The sequence below is a fragment of the Lepidochelys kempii genome, chromosome 3 (assembly GCF_965140285.1).
Source record: "Lepidochelys kempii isolate rLepKem1 chromosome 3, rLepKem1.hap1, whole genome shotgun sequence".
Lineage (NCBI taxonomy): Eukaryota > Metazoa > Chordata > Testudines > Cheloniidae > Lepidochelys > Lepidochelys kempii.
The window spans coordinates 7,497,323-7,512,563 of NC_136382.1; the positions used below are offsets into that span (position 1 = coordinate 7,497,323).

General features: G+C 45.5%; 1 protein-coding gene across 18 annotated transcripts in view; it reads right to left on the reverse strand.

The window, feature by feature from the left end:
* NCOA1 (nuclear receptor coactivator 1) overlaps nucleotides 1-15,241 on the reverse strand; it is a 358,642-nt gene that overhangs the window by 82,999 nt on the left and 260,402 nt on the right. For 17 of the 18 annotated variants that reach the window (XM_073335594.2, XM_073335589.2, XM_073335591.2 and 14 more), the window contains one exon: nucleotides 5,068-5,162. In XM_073335594.2, the coding sequence (XP_073191695.1) occupies nucleotides 5,068-5,162 (95 nt within the window). Of the gene's footprint in view, nucleotides 1-3,374; nucleotides 3,556-5,067; nucleotides 5,163-15,241 lie in introns of those variants that run through there. The other variant, XM_073335601.2, reaches the window with a different exon arrangement.

Here is a 15,241-nt window from a genome sequence, read left to right on the forward strand (position 1 = left end):
GCAGAAAACCTAACCAATAAATAATTTGTCTCTGTAGCCACTTCTATTTGAAGCTGTAAAAGTGCTTTAACAAACATTAATGAGCTAATAGTTTGTGAAGCAGGGAAATCGTATTATCCCCCACAGGAAAACAGAATTACAGAGAGATTTTCCCAAAGGGGCACAGGAAGTCCATCCATAGCAAAGCGGGAAATTACAACCCAGATCTGCTGACTCCTAGTCCTTGCAGTTTAGCCCCAAGACAATCCTAGAACACAAAGACTACCCATTAAGATGTCACTAGCCCAAGCATTATGTTCTGTGGAGAAGATCAGGAATATCAACATTTAAAACCTACACTGGTGCGGTCTTCTAGTGAACATGCTGCACAGTAGCAAGTTAACTCCTTAATGGAAGAAGTCCAGGTAAGTGGCAACTGATCTGGTACCCAGCTCAGAAGGTCTAGGAATGCAGCAAAAGGTTTGTGAGATGACAGAAAGGGATTGTGGCCATTAATATAGAATGGAAATCAAAACATAGCATGCAGATGACCCCATGGTTCCCAATCCTGATGCATAGCCTATTTTAGTATTTCCATGGCCCTCATCACTACAGTAGCTGAGTGCCTGCAACTCTGAATGACTTTAATAGTGGACACACAAGTCCTTCTCTTTAAAGCAGGAACTCTCTCTCATTTTGGGTTTGTACAGCTCCTAGCACAATGGGACCCTGATCTCACTACCATAATAGAGATAATAGATCACTTCAAGTGGTCTGACATAATTACAAATTTTCTCTGTTTGCACTGTCCTTTCATTTTGTTTTGATCCCCCCCTCCAGTAATGGGCTGTTCTTCATCCTCTTTTAGGTGCATAGAAGGCTCCTTGCTGTCTACAGGTGGTGTCTGGTGAGCTGACCCAAGAGCACAGATTACCTACAGTACAACCGGCAATAAGAAAGGAATAACCACAAAGATGATCTGTGTTGTGATTAGCTAAAGGACTCTAATGGTAATGAAGTATGTCACGAATTCTGTGGCTCCTTTGCTGAGGATCAAATATCAGTACATTTGCTTAAGCATGCAAGTTACAGTAAATAGATCTCTTTACTTTGGGGCATAATAGCTAGGATTTGGGTCCTTCTGAGCAGCAAGCTCTTGTATCCCAAGAGTTAAAAGAAACAGCAAAGGACAAGCAGGTGGGGATGGGAGTCACCTCAGGAACATTTTCAGACGGCTGAATCTGAATGCTGCTTAGGAACCTACTGGAACCTAAAACTGCTTCTCCTGGTCAGTTGTGACAGAAAACTAAACTCTTCATAGTTGCCTCAATATAAGCAGGATCTGAAGCCATTCCTCAGCGAGATCATTTATTGGGAGCACCAAAACAGTCCCATTAATAATACTAATAACTACTGAGCACAGATGGGGAGTGTTTCCAGAGTGCTTCACAAAAATTAACTAATATGTTCTCACAATGCCCCATGCCTCTGTTTCCCCATGTGTAAAACAGAGGTTGCAACATTCAGCTACCTCATAGGGTGGGCTATAGGCATTAGTTAAGGTTTGTAAAGGACTCTAAAAAAAAAGTCCCATTAATAGATCTCATGGGCCTAAGCTATGCTGGGTTGGAGAGAAGGAGCTTTCCTCCTGTCCTCTCCTCTCTGCAGTGCCTGGAGGCAGGAAAGGGCCTAACACCTCTAAAAGGAGTAGTCTGAGGACAGGAGGGGAGGAATTTGCTTTGCTACAGCCTTGTGGCAGGAATATCTAGCACTCCTCACCCCCTAGTGCAGCCACAGCCCCTACCCTCACCTTACCAGAAAAACCTCTCTCTGAGCGGCTAACAGCATGAGCATTACCCCAACTTACAAACCCTAGCGCTGCAAGACAGGTGATGCTTGGCCCCTGACGGGGGTGAGGGATGCCAATGTGCTGAATATATTGAAAAGAAATTCGAGCTACACATCCAGGCATCTTCTTAAGTATTAAAGCCTTGATCCTGCAAGCCCTTAGATGATGCACCATAACTGCTGCACTCCAGCCCAAGTGCAAATGGCAGATAGATAGGGGCACATGTAAGGTTCCACTTTAGGCATCATCCTCTACACCAGCGGCTCTCAAACTTTGGGGTGGAGGTTGACAGCTCATGACACCCCCCCCCCCACGTAATAACCTCGTGACCCCCTGAGGGGTCCCAACCCCCAGTTTGAGAACCCCCGCTCTACACTGAAGCTCTCAAGCCCTCTGAATACCTGCTCTCTTAATCACAGGAACACAAGGTACGGTAGGATATGAAAGGGGACAGGGTGTGTCTGGGAGAACCTGGGTTGAAGTGCAAGGATCCTCGGGTTAATGAGGGATAAGCTACATGCTTCCCCTCTTAGGCCTCAAACCTGCTACTAGGAAGGAGTAAGCTGGCACTCAGATTAATGCAGCAAAAAGATTCCCTGCTCTCTTGGTCCTGCTCACCACCTTGCTCTTATCCTTGCAACACTCCACAGACGCACTGCGCAGGAGCCAGACCTAAGTGAACGTTAATGGCGCCCAGGGATAGAATACAAATACAATCTGATACTGGCTCTGGAAGCCAGAGATAAATATGTGATTTGACTTATGTTGATGATACATGTAAATAACAGCATGTAGCCTCCATGATCTCAACGTGCATTGGCTAGGGTCAATGTAAATTACCAAATTAATGGTGTTGGAGGTCTGGTGTCAGAAGGCAGCTTTGTACTCCAGAGCAATTCACCCATCTATTAGTGTTTTGCATGTTGGTTGTATGGGATCTCAAGTTACAAAACTATCCTTCCGTCTGCATAACTGTTAGATATTTTTAGCACACTGTGTATAATGAATTCTTCACAAAGCAGAACTTAACAGAGCCACAACACACCTTTGTTTTAATTCCCTGCAGGAATGACCTATTAATGCTAAACTCTGAGCATGGTGCCGTATTCTCAGCCATGGGCAAGCTGATCTAATTAACTCCCCATCCCAGATAAGCACCCAATTTTTTCAACCCCTATAGAGAGCTATTGGCTAGGCCTAGCAACTCTGGAATAAAAGTCTTCTTAAACTGTACTAGGGTCTTAAATTGACCCCTGATTTCCAATTTATGAGAGCTACATCCAGGGGTGACTTTCCAGGGGTTGCTCTACAAAATGTTGGGAATGCTGCAAATTTATTGATGCCTCTTAGGCAGCCCACTCTCCTGGAAAGTCACCTCCTCTGGCTTCTTCCGGTTGTAGAGTTTAATCCTCCATTACTCTAGCAGGATGCACAACTCTCTTATTGTAGCCCAAGCTCTATATTACTCTTGAGGAACTGCCACCTTTCTCAGAACAATCTTGCCCACCCCCCCCCTTTTTTATATTTTTTTACTCTTCTCACTCACTGTTTCCATTGTTCAATGCTGTTTTCTCTCTAATGCCACTTCTGCTTTTTTGCTTCCTTTAGACAGCACCTCCTTTGCTGAGCAGACAACTCTCAGTTAGCTCTGGCCACATATTTCAGGCAGATGGCTTTAATTCTCTTCACAAATCAGATCCTTCCTTTCAGTTCAAATACGTTCTCACCTAGGCATTAATTTTGTCTGTAGTGAACCTTTGATCATTCCTCAGTAGCTTCATTTGCTATAAAAGTGCTCCTATTGCCCCAGATTCTCCTGCTAGTAAGCAAACATGGGCAAATGATTTAGCACTGTCAGCCCTTTACAGTAGCCAATATGTCTCTTTATCAATTAGTAAAAACATAAGAACCACTTTGGCAATTGCATCCACTTCATGCCAAGAAAAGAGCTTTTTGTCAGTCCCATACCATCACACTTCACTATATTTCATGTTACACAGATCTAGTTAGCACAGCCCACACCTTCCCCTCTGCAGCACAAAGTGTAGGTCATTTGCTAGGATCACTGTGGTATATCTCACTTACTTCCCTGTCACAGAAAGGCCCCAGGCATTGGTTCCGTTGGTCATAGTCAGTGTTTAAGGCCAGAAGAGACCACCAGATCAGCTAGGCCAGAGGTTTTCACCCTTTTTCCATTTGCGGACCCCTAAAAAATTTTGAATGGAGGTGCAGACCCCTTTGGAAATTTTAGACGTAGTGGACCACAGGTTGAAAACCACTGATATAGACTGACCTCCTGACTATCCCAGACCACTAGCATCCACACACTAAACTCAACAGGTCTCGTCTGTTCTCTGCCATGGCACGCAACAGTTTAGCCTCCTGAAGGCTGTAATACTCAAGTCTAATTCTGGTTGTTGGAGTTGGCGTGGAAGTGGCTGGGTGGCGTTTATTGGCATGTGTTATGCAGATGGTCAGACTAAATGATCTGGTTGCTCCTGATGCCCTCAAAATGGGACTATTTAATGCTGTTGCATTTTAATGGCCCACTCCAATTCACTGCTTTGCACTCAGTATTCATTCTTCCTGCCTTTAACTCTTGTTTTCTCATGCCTTGGCTGGGAGGAGGAAGTTTACTAGCACACATCTAAGAATGCTGGTGCCAGAAAGGGCTAGCAAGTCTTCAGCACCCCTGGCAGTTAACAAGACAACCTGTCTAACCGGTGACTTAGGTCAGTGTGGTTGAAAGTGAAGTTTTCTCCCAAAGCAGACTGCTTTCAACTTGCTCAGTTGAACGATGGCTTCTCAGTCATACTGTGTCCCCCCACAATGCTACTCAGGCTAAGTGGAAAGAATGAAATAACTACACAGAGGTGGGCAGGCATCAGTATGGCACCTTTATACCAGTATTAAGACGTTGCTCACTATGGCTCTGATTCATGCAAAGCACTTAAGCGCATGCTTCAGTTGCTTTAATTTCAGTGGGACTTAAGTATGTGCTTAAGTGCATTGCTGATAGGGCTAGGATTCCCATGCTTAAGGGATAAGCTGAACAGGGGGACAAAAGTGGGCTACCCGCAGCTTTAGTGAGGGATAATCTAGCTTTGGAACAACCTGATTGGGACTGTGTTTTTCTACTATTCTGTATTTTACTTTCTTAGTCAGCAATTAAGTAAAACAATCTCAGATTTCAAATACGAAAAGACTGGTGGTGTTACTGATTATAATAGAGCACCTACTTCCAGGAGAAGAGGTCCCAGAGATTCCTTTTCGATCACTCCTTGGCTGCTGGATGAGATGTCAGACTTCTGGACGTCATCATCAGCTGTTTTCTCTGCAGTAAGGGAAAGGACATGTTTTAGATGAAAAGAACCAACTTTTTACCACTGAAAAGCTACTGATTAGCAACAAACATTGACTATTGTTTAATATCCATTGTCCCAGTGAAGCAACAAACCGAAAGCACTGAAGTGACTTCCGTATTTTGATCTGTGCCCCTTTCACTGTATAGAAGGGGAAGCAATGTGAGAAAAGAAAACGCCATTTCCAATTGTAGGAAAATGCTCTGTATTAGCTAGATTCACCCCATCCTCTCCTCCCTGGGTTCAGAGGAAATTGAGGAACCACTCACACCATTTTAAAGAGGAAGACTGAAAAACATCAAGCTTTTGAAAGAGGACTAATCAGCTCAGCCTTAGTATGGGCTAAAATGTTTGAGCAAATAATTGATCTGTAAGATCTGACAACATCTCAATGAGCAATCGGCAGCAGGAGTTCACAAAGAACAGACTGTGCCGGAAGAAACCAGATAGCCTGCTTTGACACAAGCAGCACAGGCTCAGAAGACAAAGACGTAGCTATGATGTATAGGTGGCCTGATTTGCAGAAGTGCCAAGCGCCTGGGACGGAGTTGAATGGGAGCTGCCGGTACCCAGCACCTCTAGAAAGCAGGCCACTAGGTTTGAGTAAAGTTTTCAACATAGCCCTGCATGAGAGAGAGAAAAGTCAGAGCTGTGTGTGAGAGTTTTATTTTGAGTATTATGGCTCAGTTTAAAATCTGGGTGGCAGACCTCATTACTGAACTAGACTCCAAGGATGCTAGCTGCTTTACAAGCCAATAATCAGACAAGAGCCTTACTCCAAAGAGTTTATCGTCTGTTATCAGACAATGGGGGGGGAGGGGAATGGGACAAGGCAAGTGACTACAGTAAGTCAGCCACGAAAGTGAGGTGGTTTCAAGTTTATTTGGTTACTCTCCCCTGGCACTCTCTTCACAACCCCTGTGGCTGAGTCAGGAGCTGACTGGCCTTGGGAATGAAGGGAGTTTTGAGGAGGGGTTTGCAAGAGGAGAGTATGGAGATGGATCAGAAGGATTATTTTGTGATTAAGGCACTGGACTGGAATCAGGAGCGCTGGGTTCAATTCTTGGCACTGCCTCATACTCCCTGTGTGAGCAGTGCCACATGTGGATAATAGCACCTCCCTATTTCACAGGGGAGTTGTGAGGATAAATACTGTAAATGATGGTGAGGTGCTCAGACACTACAGTGATGGAGACCATATAAGCTCTAGCTCCATAGTCAGGGAGGAGATGTTCCAGGCTAGGGAACTACCAGGAGCAGGAGTACGAAACTACGAGGATGGCTAGTCATGTGGCTTGAGTGCAATAGAGAAGAGAACAGAGAGGCAGGTGGGAGTTAGACTGGGTATGGCTTTGAAGAAGGCACAAGGAGCTCTCATGTAAGGTAGAGGGCCAAGGGAAGCCAGTGAAGGGGCAAAGAGAGGGATGAGAAATGATAAGGTTCCAAGTTGGGAAGAAGTAAGTTAGTTGCACCTTATCTACAGGTCTGATCCCTAAAGCCTGAATGCTCCCCAGAGGGCTAGGTGTCAATGGATGTCAGAGCTGGTGTCAAAGCAGATGGTGGGACAAGGCCTCAAATGCACAGACCACGCCCAATTAGAAAGGACTGTATAGATGGAAAGTACAGAGAGACCAACAATATTCAGAAAATCAGAAGTGTCTCAAAGTAGGCAAATGGCAAATTAGCTACACGTCTCCAACAGCAAGGCTCTGTTGTTGGATTCCTTTGCTAGGGACTCAAAGAATGTTGGGATACTTATCAGAAACATTCAAGAATAGACCAGATTAAAGACATAGGAGTTTAGTACAGAGACATATCCCAGACATGGACTAACTAGGTATCCTAGGAGGTCCTTCCCAAATCCACCATCTATAATCCCCATAAGGAGTGGGATGAGAACTTTATGGAACAGACATCTCACCCTTCACAATCCCGGTTCCCTCAGTTGTTCACACAGCTGTAATACAGTCTCATGATAAAGAACTTGGTTACCAATGGGACACTCCAGGCAGGCATCCAAAACCTATTCTAACCCCCTTGCCCCTTTCCGTGAGCTATAAAAAACTTTGAATAGATCTAGTGTAAAATCCCTAAATAGATCTCAAGTTTTGCTTAGGGTGGAATAATTTTTCATGCAACAGAAGCAAGAAAGGGACACTGGCTTTGTCCAAGACAGTAATACCTAGAAGGGACAACTGTACTTTACTTAGCAATAGCATTACTTTGTTCTTCTGGTGCTATTTAGCAAATGGAAGAAAGGGACATTTTAGATTGTAAACTTTTGGGGGCAGGGAGTGTCTTTGCTCTTGTAGCTCTTCCTGGTGGAAGTCAGAGAATTCACATCCTCCCATGTGCATCACAATCACTAGACACTGGTTGCTGTGCATCATCTTTGGAACTTGCACTAAGGATTCTGGGATTCATTTAGAGCATCACCTGCTACATTTCAATGGAAAGAATAAAGGACAATTTTTTAAAAGGGTAAAACACAGGTGGGGGAAATCGACGGCTGCATAAGAAGCAAAATAGTGGTCAGTTTGGATGAGCTATTACCAGCAGGAGAGTGAGTTTGTGTGTGTATGGGGGTGGGGGGGATGTGAGAAAACCTGGATTTGTGCTGGAAATGGCCCACCTTAATTATGCACATTGTAGGGAGAATGGTCACTTTGGATGAGCTATTACCAGCAGGATAGTGAGTTTGTGTGTGTGGTTTTTGGGAGGGGGGTGAGGGGGTGAGAGAGCCTGGATTTGTGCAGGAAATGGCCCAACTTTATTATCATGCACATTGTGTAAAGAGTTGTCACTTTGGATGGGCTATCACCAGCAGGAGAGTGAATTTGTGTGGGGGGGTGGAGGGTGAGAAAACCTGGATTTGTGCTGGAAATGGCCCACCTGATGATCACTTTAGATAAGCTATTACCAGCAGGACAGTGGGGTGGGAGGAAGTATTTTTTCATATTCTCTGTGTATAAATAAAGTCTGCTGCAGTTTCCACGGCATGCATCCGATGAAGTGAGCTGTAGCTCACGAAAGCTCATGCTCAAATAAATTGGTTAGTCTCTAAGGTGCCACAAGTACTCCTTTTCTTTTTGCGAATACAGACTAACACGGCTGTTACTCTGAAAATAGAGACTGGGAGTCTTGGAACATCAGGGGGACAAATAATTTGGAAGGGCAAGCTGCAGACATGCATGCCTCCTTCACCAGCACAATTTACTGTTGCTCATTGCAATTTTTGAATAGCTACTAATCAAAAGAACTCCTTGTGGCTATCAGAAAACGACTCTAAACACAGAATCTCTCTGGTGTCACAATCCCTTCCTCAGTGACTCTTCTATCAAATTTGCATCATTTGCAAGATTCTCCCCAAGTGCCAGAGTTGCAAACTCTGCCTGATAGCTGAAAACAAAGCTATGTTCTTTCTGCATCATCACCAACCTTCAGCAACGATAAAAATCCTGGGATCATGATTCAGCTGGCAATTTGGTGGATAATGTGCGAGGTACAATAGGATACAGCCTGCCTCTCTGCAGTTAGGCTGGCTCTGCAGTGCAGGAAGGAGTAAAAATACTTGCTTTTGCCAGGCAACTAAGCAGATATAGCTCAGAAAAAACCTAGGGCCCAATCCCATGCAGTGCTGGCATTGGAAGGAACAGGATCAGCCCCCTCAGGAACAGACATGCATAGTAACCAGGTATTTTTCTATGGCTACTTTAAAGCAAAACTCCCTAGACCAACTCCACTGTATTCTGTGTACTGTGCTCACTCCACTGATAGGGAAGCCTCTTTTCCCACAGAACCTAAAGATTAGCATCCTCAGCAAAGGCTTGATTCTGCAGACCTTCTGTGTGCAGAACTCCCATTGACTTCAGTGGGAGTCCTGAATACAGCAGTCTTGCAGGATCAAGCCTGAGTTCTGAAAAATGCTGGAGTGAGAATCACAGACAATAGACCTAGAAGAATGGCCTTGGGGGTAAGGAACTGGACTGGAACTTGGGATAGCTAGGTGAATTCCTGGCTCTGACACGTACTCCTTTGTGATGAGATCAATCTATACATACTTGAGATGCTCAACTGCTGTTGTAACCAGGGCCATAAAAGTACCTGTATAGATGAGAACATAAGAATGGCCATATTGGGTCAGACCGATGATCCATCCAGCCCAGTATCCTGTCTTCCAACAGCAGCCGGTGCCAGATGCTTCCAAGGGAATGAACAGAACAGGGCAATTTATCAAATGACCCATCCCTGTTGTCCATTCCCAGCTTTTGGCTAGCACACATGGACGGACAGAAGAAACCTATTTGGCCCATCCAATCCATCTCTAGGAGCCAATGGAGAAACCTTCCCTACAGCATATTTTCTAGAGTTTTGTTCCATCTCTTGTAAAATTCCCAAGCTATGGGACTTCCCCCACTTCCTTAGGAGACTACTCCACAGTCTAACACATCTCCAGTGAGCAACACTGACATTCTCAACATAACAGGCCACAAGCATCTGTATGCTCTCTGCTCCGACATTCATCTCCACGCTATCCTGGCACTGAACAGAGGATTATTTCCATGACTTGTCTGTAAGCAAAAGCTAAATTGCATTTACAGTTTTTTGGGGAAGTGTCTAATTCAACCCAACATTTACCACAAGCATCAAATTAATACTGTGATTCACTTGTGCTTTGATCTAATGATATGAATGAAGAGCAATTCCAGAAACTTACAGATGTGTCCTTTCACATACACATATTCCCCATACCCTCATCATTATAGAAATTTTTTATAGGATTCTCTGAGCAAATATTTTCCTGCTTTGTTCTCTTAACTCAAACCTCACCTGTAAGACAATTTTTTAGGAGGAACAGATGTGGAATTGCCAGTTGCTCAACACTCATTCATAATCAATGGCATTCTTAGGAGACTCAGCATATTCCAGTGGATAGAGCACGGGACTGGGACTCGAGACCTGGGTTCTGTTCCTAGTTCTGCCACTGACCTCCATGCCTCGGTTGCCCATCCCACCCTTTGTCTGTCTTGCATTTCAATAGCAGTTTATCTGGAAGGTACTGTCACTATGGTTTGTACAGCACCTGGCACAACTTGTGTCAGATCTTGGCTGTGACCTGTAGGTGCAACTTGAATACAAATAATAAATTAATAATAGTAATGTAGGATCAATGATAAGACAACACTGATTTCTGCCTGCATTCCAGACAACAGCTTCCATCGCTCGGATGCAACAACATGACATGTGGAACTGACCATTGTGGGTGACCCAGTAAAAAAAATCAGATCACCTTCCCCTCCCGATAGCCTGTGAAAGGCAGACCCACTTCCAGAAACAAAGCCCTCTCTGAGCACAGAAAGTGTCCAAGAGATCAGGCAAAGCCTTTTAAATAACTATCTCAAATTTCAAAACAACATGGAAGGAGAAAAGATTAACATTCGAACGCTCTAGCACATGCTGGGCCTAGTTTTCAGAAAAAAGCCACCATGCCGGTACATGCATGCCTTGCATTCTACCTCGCCACACCGTACTCCTCAAATGCAGGCTCCCACCCAATCGCCTCATTCTTCCAGTCCCTCCTCCTCAGGGCAGCAGCCTGCCAGTCTTGATCCACCTTTCTAAGCAGGGCTACTACCTATACACAAAAAACTCCCAAAGGGTGATCTGTTTGCCTTCTTGGACTATCAGCTTCTTGGGGGGCAAGGAGCTTCTCTCTTACATATTCTGTACAGCAACATGCGCATTGGCAGTGCATCACAACCAGCCACACCCCCACGGAGACACTTGGGCACCAAAACAAGTATCCACACACTACCGGTATGTCTACGTGGCCTATGGCAACTAACTCAGGCTTGGGCTTTAGAGCTCCCGGGGTCCCAGAATCCAGGCTGAAGCCTGAGCCCAAATGTCTACACTGTAGTTTTATAGCCCTGCAGCCCAAGCCTGCTGACATGGGCCAGCCACGGGTGTTTTATTGTAGGGCAGACATACTCTCAAGGGCCCATTTTATGCACATAGGTAGGATTCCTTCACAAAATTTAGGTGGGCACTGGGCACCTTTGGAAACACTGATCCTGCCTTAGTGCGGGGGAATGGACGAGACCTGCATTTCTGTGATTCTATAAAAACCAGCCGTATGGTATGTGCCGTCTCAATGCTTTTGTGACTTCACCATTAGAAAACAAATACTTCATCCTCAGAGAGGAATGTTAAGTTTAAGACCTTGTTGGTGGCCTTGTGTGTACAGTGTGGGACTGCAAGCCAGAAGACCTGAACAATGAGCATTCCTGGCTTTGCCATAGACTCCCTGTGTGACCTTGAGCAAGTCACTTCATCTTTCTGAGTCCCAATTCCTTATGTGTCAAGTGCGGAATATCAAACTTCATTCCTCCCACCCTTTGCTGCTGCCTTATCTATCTAGACTGTAAGCTCCCTGGAGCACGGGCTCTCACTATGCATATGTCTAGCTCAACAAAGCCCCAGTCTCAGGTTAGTGTCTCAAGGAGCTATTGTAATACCAATAATATTTAAAACATTTCCATAGCGTCTGCTGACTGAAGATCTCAAAGCGTTTTACAAGGGTTGCCGAATTTACCATGAAAACAAACATGGGGGTGTGGGATGCATCATCTCCTCCATTTTACAGGGGAGAACCAAGGCAGAGAGAGAAGTGATCTGCCCAAGGTCTCTCAAGCAGCCTGTAGCAGAGCCAGAACCTCTTAATACTGAACAGCATGAGAGATGTTTTTTCCACTCCTAACTAATTCATATACTTACGGGTAATGTGCTGGCTTCCAAATCTAATCCTTTAACTGCGTTGTGGAATCCTCCCACTTTAGCAAAATAGTTTCATATGCCAGTTCCAAGCCTATTATTCAAAAGGATTAGCTGACAGAACGAGGCACCATTTTGCCATCTCAACTGTGTGCAGGCTTTTTCCTTCCCTAGTTTGGAGTCATCAGGCATTCTTGGGTGTCTCAGCTAAAGTAGAAGTATCAATTAAAGCACTGCTCACCTTTTCCAGGGTGACATACACAGAATTCTTCCAATCGAAGTGTCAGTTCATCCCAACCAAGCACTTAAGTTAATGGGCTTAAATGCAAAATTTCATTAAATGCAGTTCTTTAGCTTTTCATCTCGAGAAGCCTCGCAGATATGAAAGGAATACATTACAACAAACCCCTGGTTTTCACCTTAACCCATTAGTCTCAGTCCCCTCTCCTGTTCGCATTACACTAAAATCACTGACAGCTCTGCTGTTTTGAGAAACGTTCTGGTGACAGGCAGAAACCTCACCTACATTTTGCAGTGGAGGGCACCAAAATGTTCCCCTACAGCTGCTTGTCCTCGAGTTCCACCTGACTCTTTTGGTGATTATTTACATTGTGGTAGCACACAGGGCCCCAGTCATGAAGAAGGATCCCACTGTGCTAGGCGCTGTACAAACATGACACAAAAATGGTCCCTGCTGCAAAGAGCCCACAATCTAAGTATTAAAAAAAGAGACAAGAGGTAGATACAGACAGACACCGGGAGCACAAGAAAACTATGAGGCAATACTGGTTAGCATAAAAAGCAGTAGCCACAGCACACCAATTTAGGATTCAGTTAATCAGTAATTACAGTAAAAGACATCCTAGGTGCCATCTACACTACAAAGATCAGCCAGCGCTGCTGAGGGGAACACCTGGGACCAGCAGCACCAGCTGCCGGGGACCACGGCTTCTCCGGTCAGTTGGCCAGGGACCACTGCTGGGGCCAGCAGACTTGACTGCTCCAGCCGTCTGGTGATTGCTGCCGGGACCAGCAGAGCGCTGCTGCTCCAGCCACCCTGGGGTTGCTGCTGGGGACTGTCAGAGCAATGGCTGGTGTGGCTGTCCCCGGGGCCGCTGCAGCAGCGACTGAAGTGGCTGTTCTGGGGGCCAGCTGCTTGGGTGGCCCTGGGGTCAGCTACACTGGCTCCTGCAGAAGTCATGGAGGTCGCAGAAAGCCACGGAATCTGTGACTTCGGTGACCTCCGTGACAGACATAGAGCCCTAATGATGGTGTCCAGAGTGAATGGGGTCAGGATCCTCAGAGAGGCCAAAGCTAGCCCTGAATTTGGCCAGGCACTGCAAGAGGGAATGGATGCTTGGATGCTGTAATGCATGTCAGGCGGGGAGGAGATCAGTACACATGCTCAAAGGAAGAGAGAGCAGAGCAAGTCAGTGGGAACAGATTTTCCACAGTGGATGGGGAACTTTTCCACACGACCAGACAGAGCACCCCAGGCACCTTCAGTGTTCCCAGCCAGGTTGTTCTCCTCTCACATCCCGTCACAACTGAGGCTCTGTCTCACCTATGCTGCGTTTGATGCAGTGGAAAAGGGGCACAGTATCAACTCCAGCATTCAGCAATGGAAAGGGAGCAGGAGCCTACTGAAATAAAAATAAACATTCCTGGCTAGGTGCCACTGTTCAAGGGCTGACAACAGGATGGCAATCTGCTGCAACAGCATGGTGCAACCAAATGGGGTGGGGGAATGAGTGAACAACAAACTAGGGCAATATCTGGTGTGAGGATGGGCAGCAGTCTTAACTATGGCATTTCCCCCTGGATTTTAGGAAAGGTAAGTGCTTGAGTCCTCCTTTTGTTATGAGGATCCTGTGCTTATATCATCAGATCTCTATTATATAGCTTCTCTCCTGTAACCAGAATTTGATAGATGAGTTGAGAGCAGTGAGGCTGTTATTTTACTAAACAGCAGTTTTGGATGATCAAATAGAAAGGTGTGAGGCATTTATAAATGGAGGAAGGGGAAGAACACAACACTTTCCCCTTTCTGTGGCTTCTTTTCAGTTCACCAAAAGAGACATTGCAGTCAGTCTTAGGAACTGGGTTAGACCCTCTGCATTGAGAGGTCTGCCTCAAAAAACATTACATATGAAAAAATAAGCAAAGGAAGTGGGTTCACTTGCCCGTAGAGTTAGGTCATTGTCAGAAGCCTGCTTCCTTCCAGATAGACACATCAGTGGATAGGGCTGAGTTTATGTACTTGTCTGAATTCCCAGCACGATCATCCTGATCAGACTCAATCAGCCTTGTGATCACCCTCCCCCTGCGTGATTAATGAGGGGGTGGGACTGATCTAGAAGAGAAGCCTAAAGAGCCAAAGGCTAAGCACCAAAGGGAAGCTAGCAAACAAGGGAGGTTGAGAAGGAGTTTGTAAGAGGGAGTTGTAATATAATCACTATGATTAGGAAGGGCTGCATCGCCAGTGGCAACACTGCTCCTGTCTCCTTCACCTGCATGTGGATCCAGACAAAGAACCTGATCCTGGATGCCTCTACCCAGATCTTGGTGTGGATTTGAAAAGATTGTGGCCTGCATTCCCACTCTCAGAAAGCCAGGCTTGGGGGAGCAGGTTTAAAACAAACAAAAGGAAGTATTTTTTCACACAACACACAATCAACTTGCGGAACTCCTTGCCAGAGGATGTTGTGAAGGCCAAGACCATAACAGGGGTCAAAAAAGAACTAGATAAATTCATGGAGGATAGGATCATCAATGGCTATTAGCCAGGATGGGCAGGAATGGTGTCCCTAGCCTCTGTTTACCAGAAGCTGATAGTAGGGGGGAATCACCTGATGATTACCTGTTCTGTTCATTCCCTCTGGGGCACCTGGCATTGGCCATTATCAGAAGACAATACACTGGGCTAGATGGACCTTTGGTCTGATCCAGTATGGTCTTTCCTATGTTCTTATTGGAACATTAGTTGATGTTATTAACTCTCTCACTCTGGGTCACCTGGCATTGGCTGCAGTCTGAAGATAAGATACTGGACTAGATGGACCTTTGGTCTGACCCAGTATGGCCGTACTTATGACCATCCAGTGTGAAATGTGCCTGCTGGTGGAATCTCTCAGGAAGCAGGCGGAAGAGCTGCAGGAGGAAGTGGCTAGGCTGAAGAGCATCCATGCCCATGAGGAATTCACTGAGAGTACTCATATGGAGACATCCAAGGCTGAGGAAGCTATCCAGCTAGAGAGGACTGCTGTCACGCCACCAG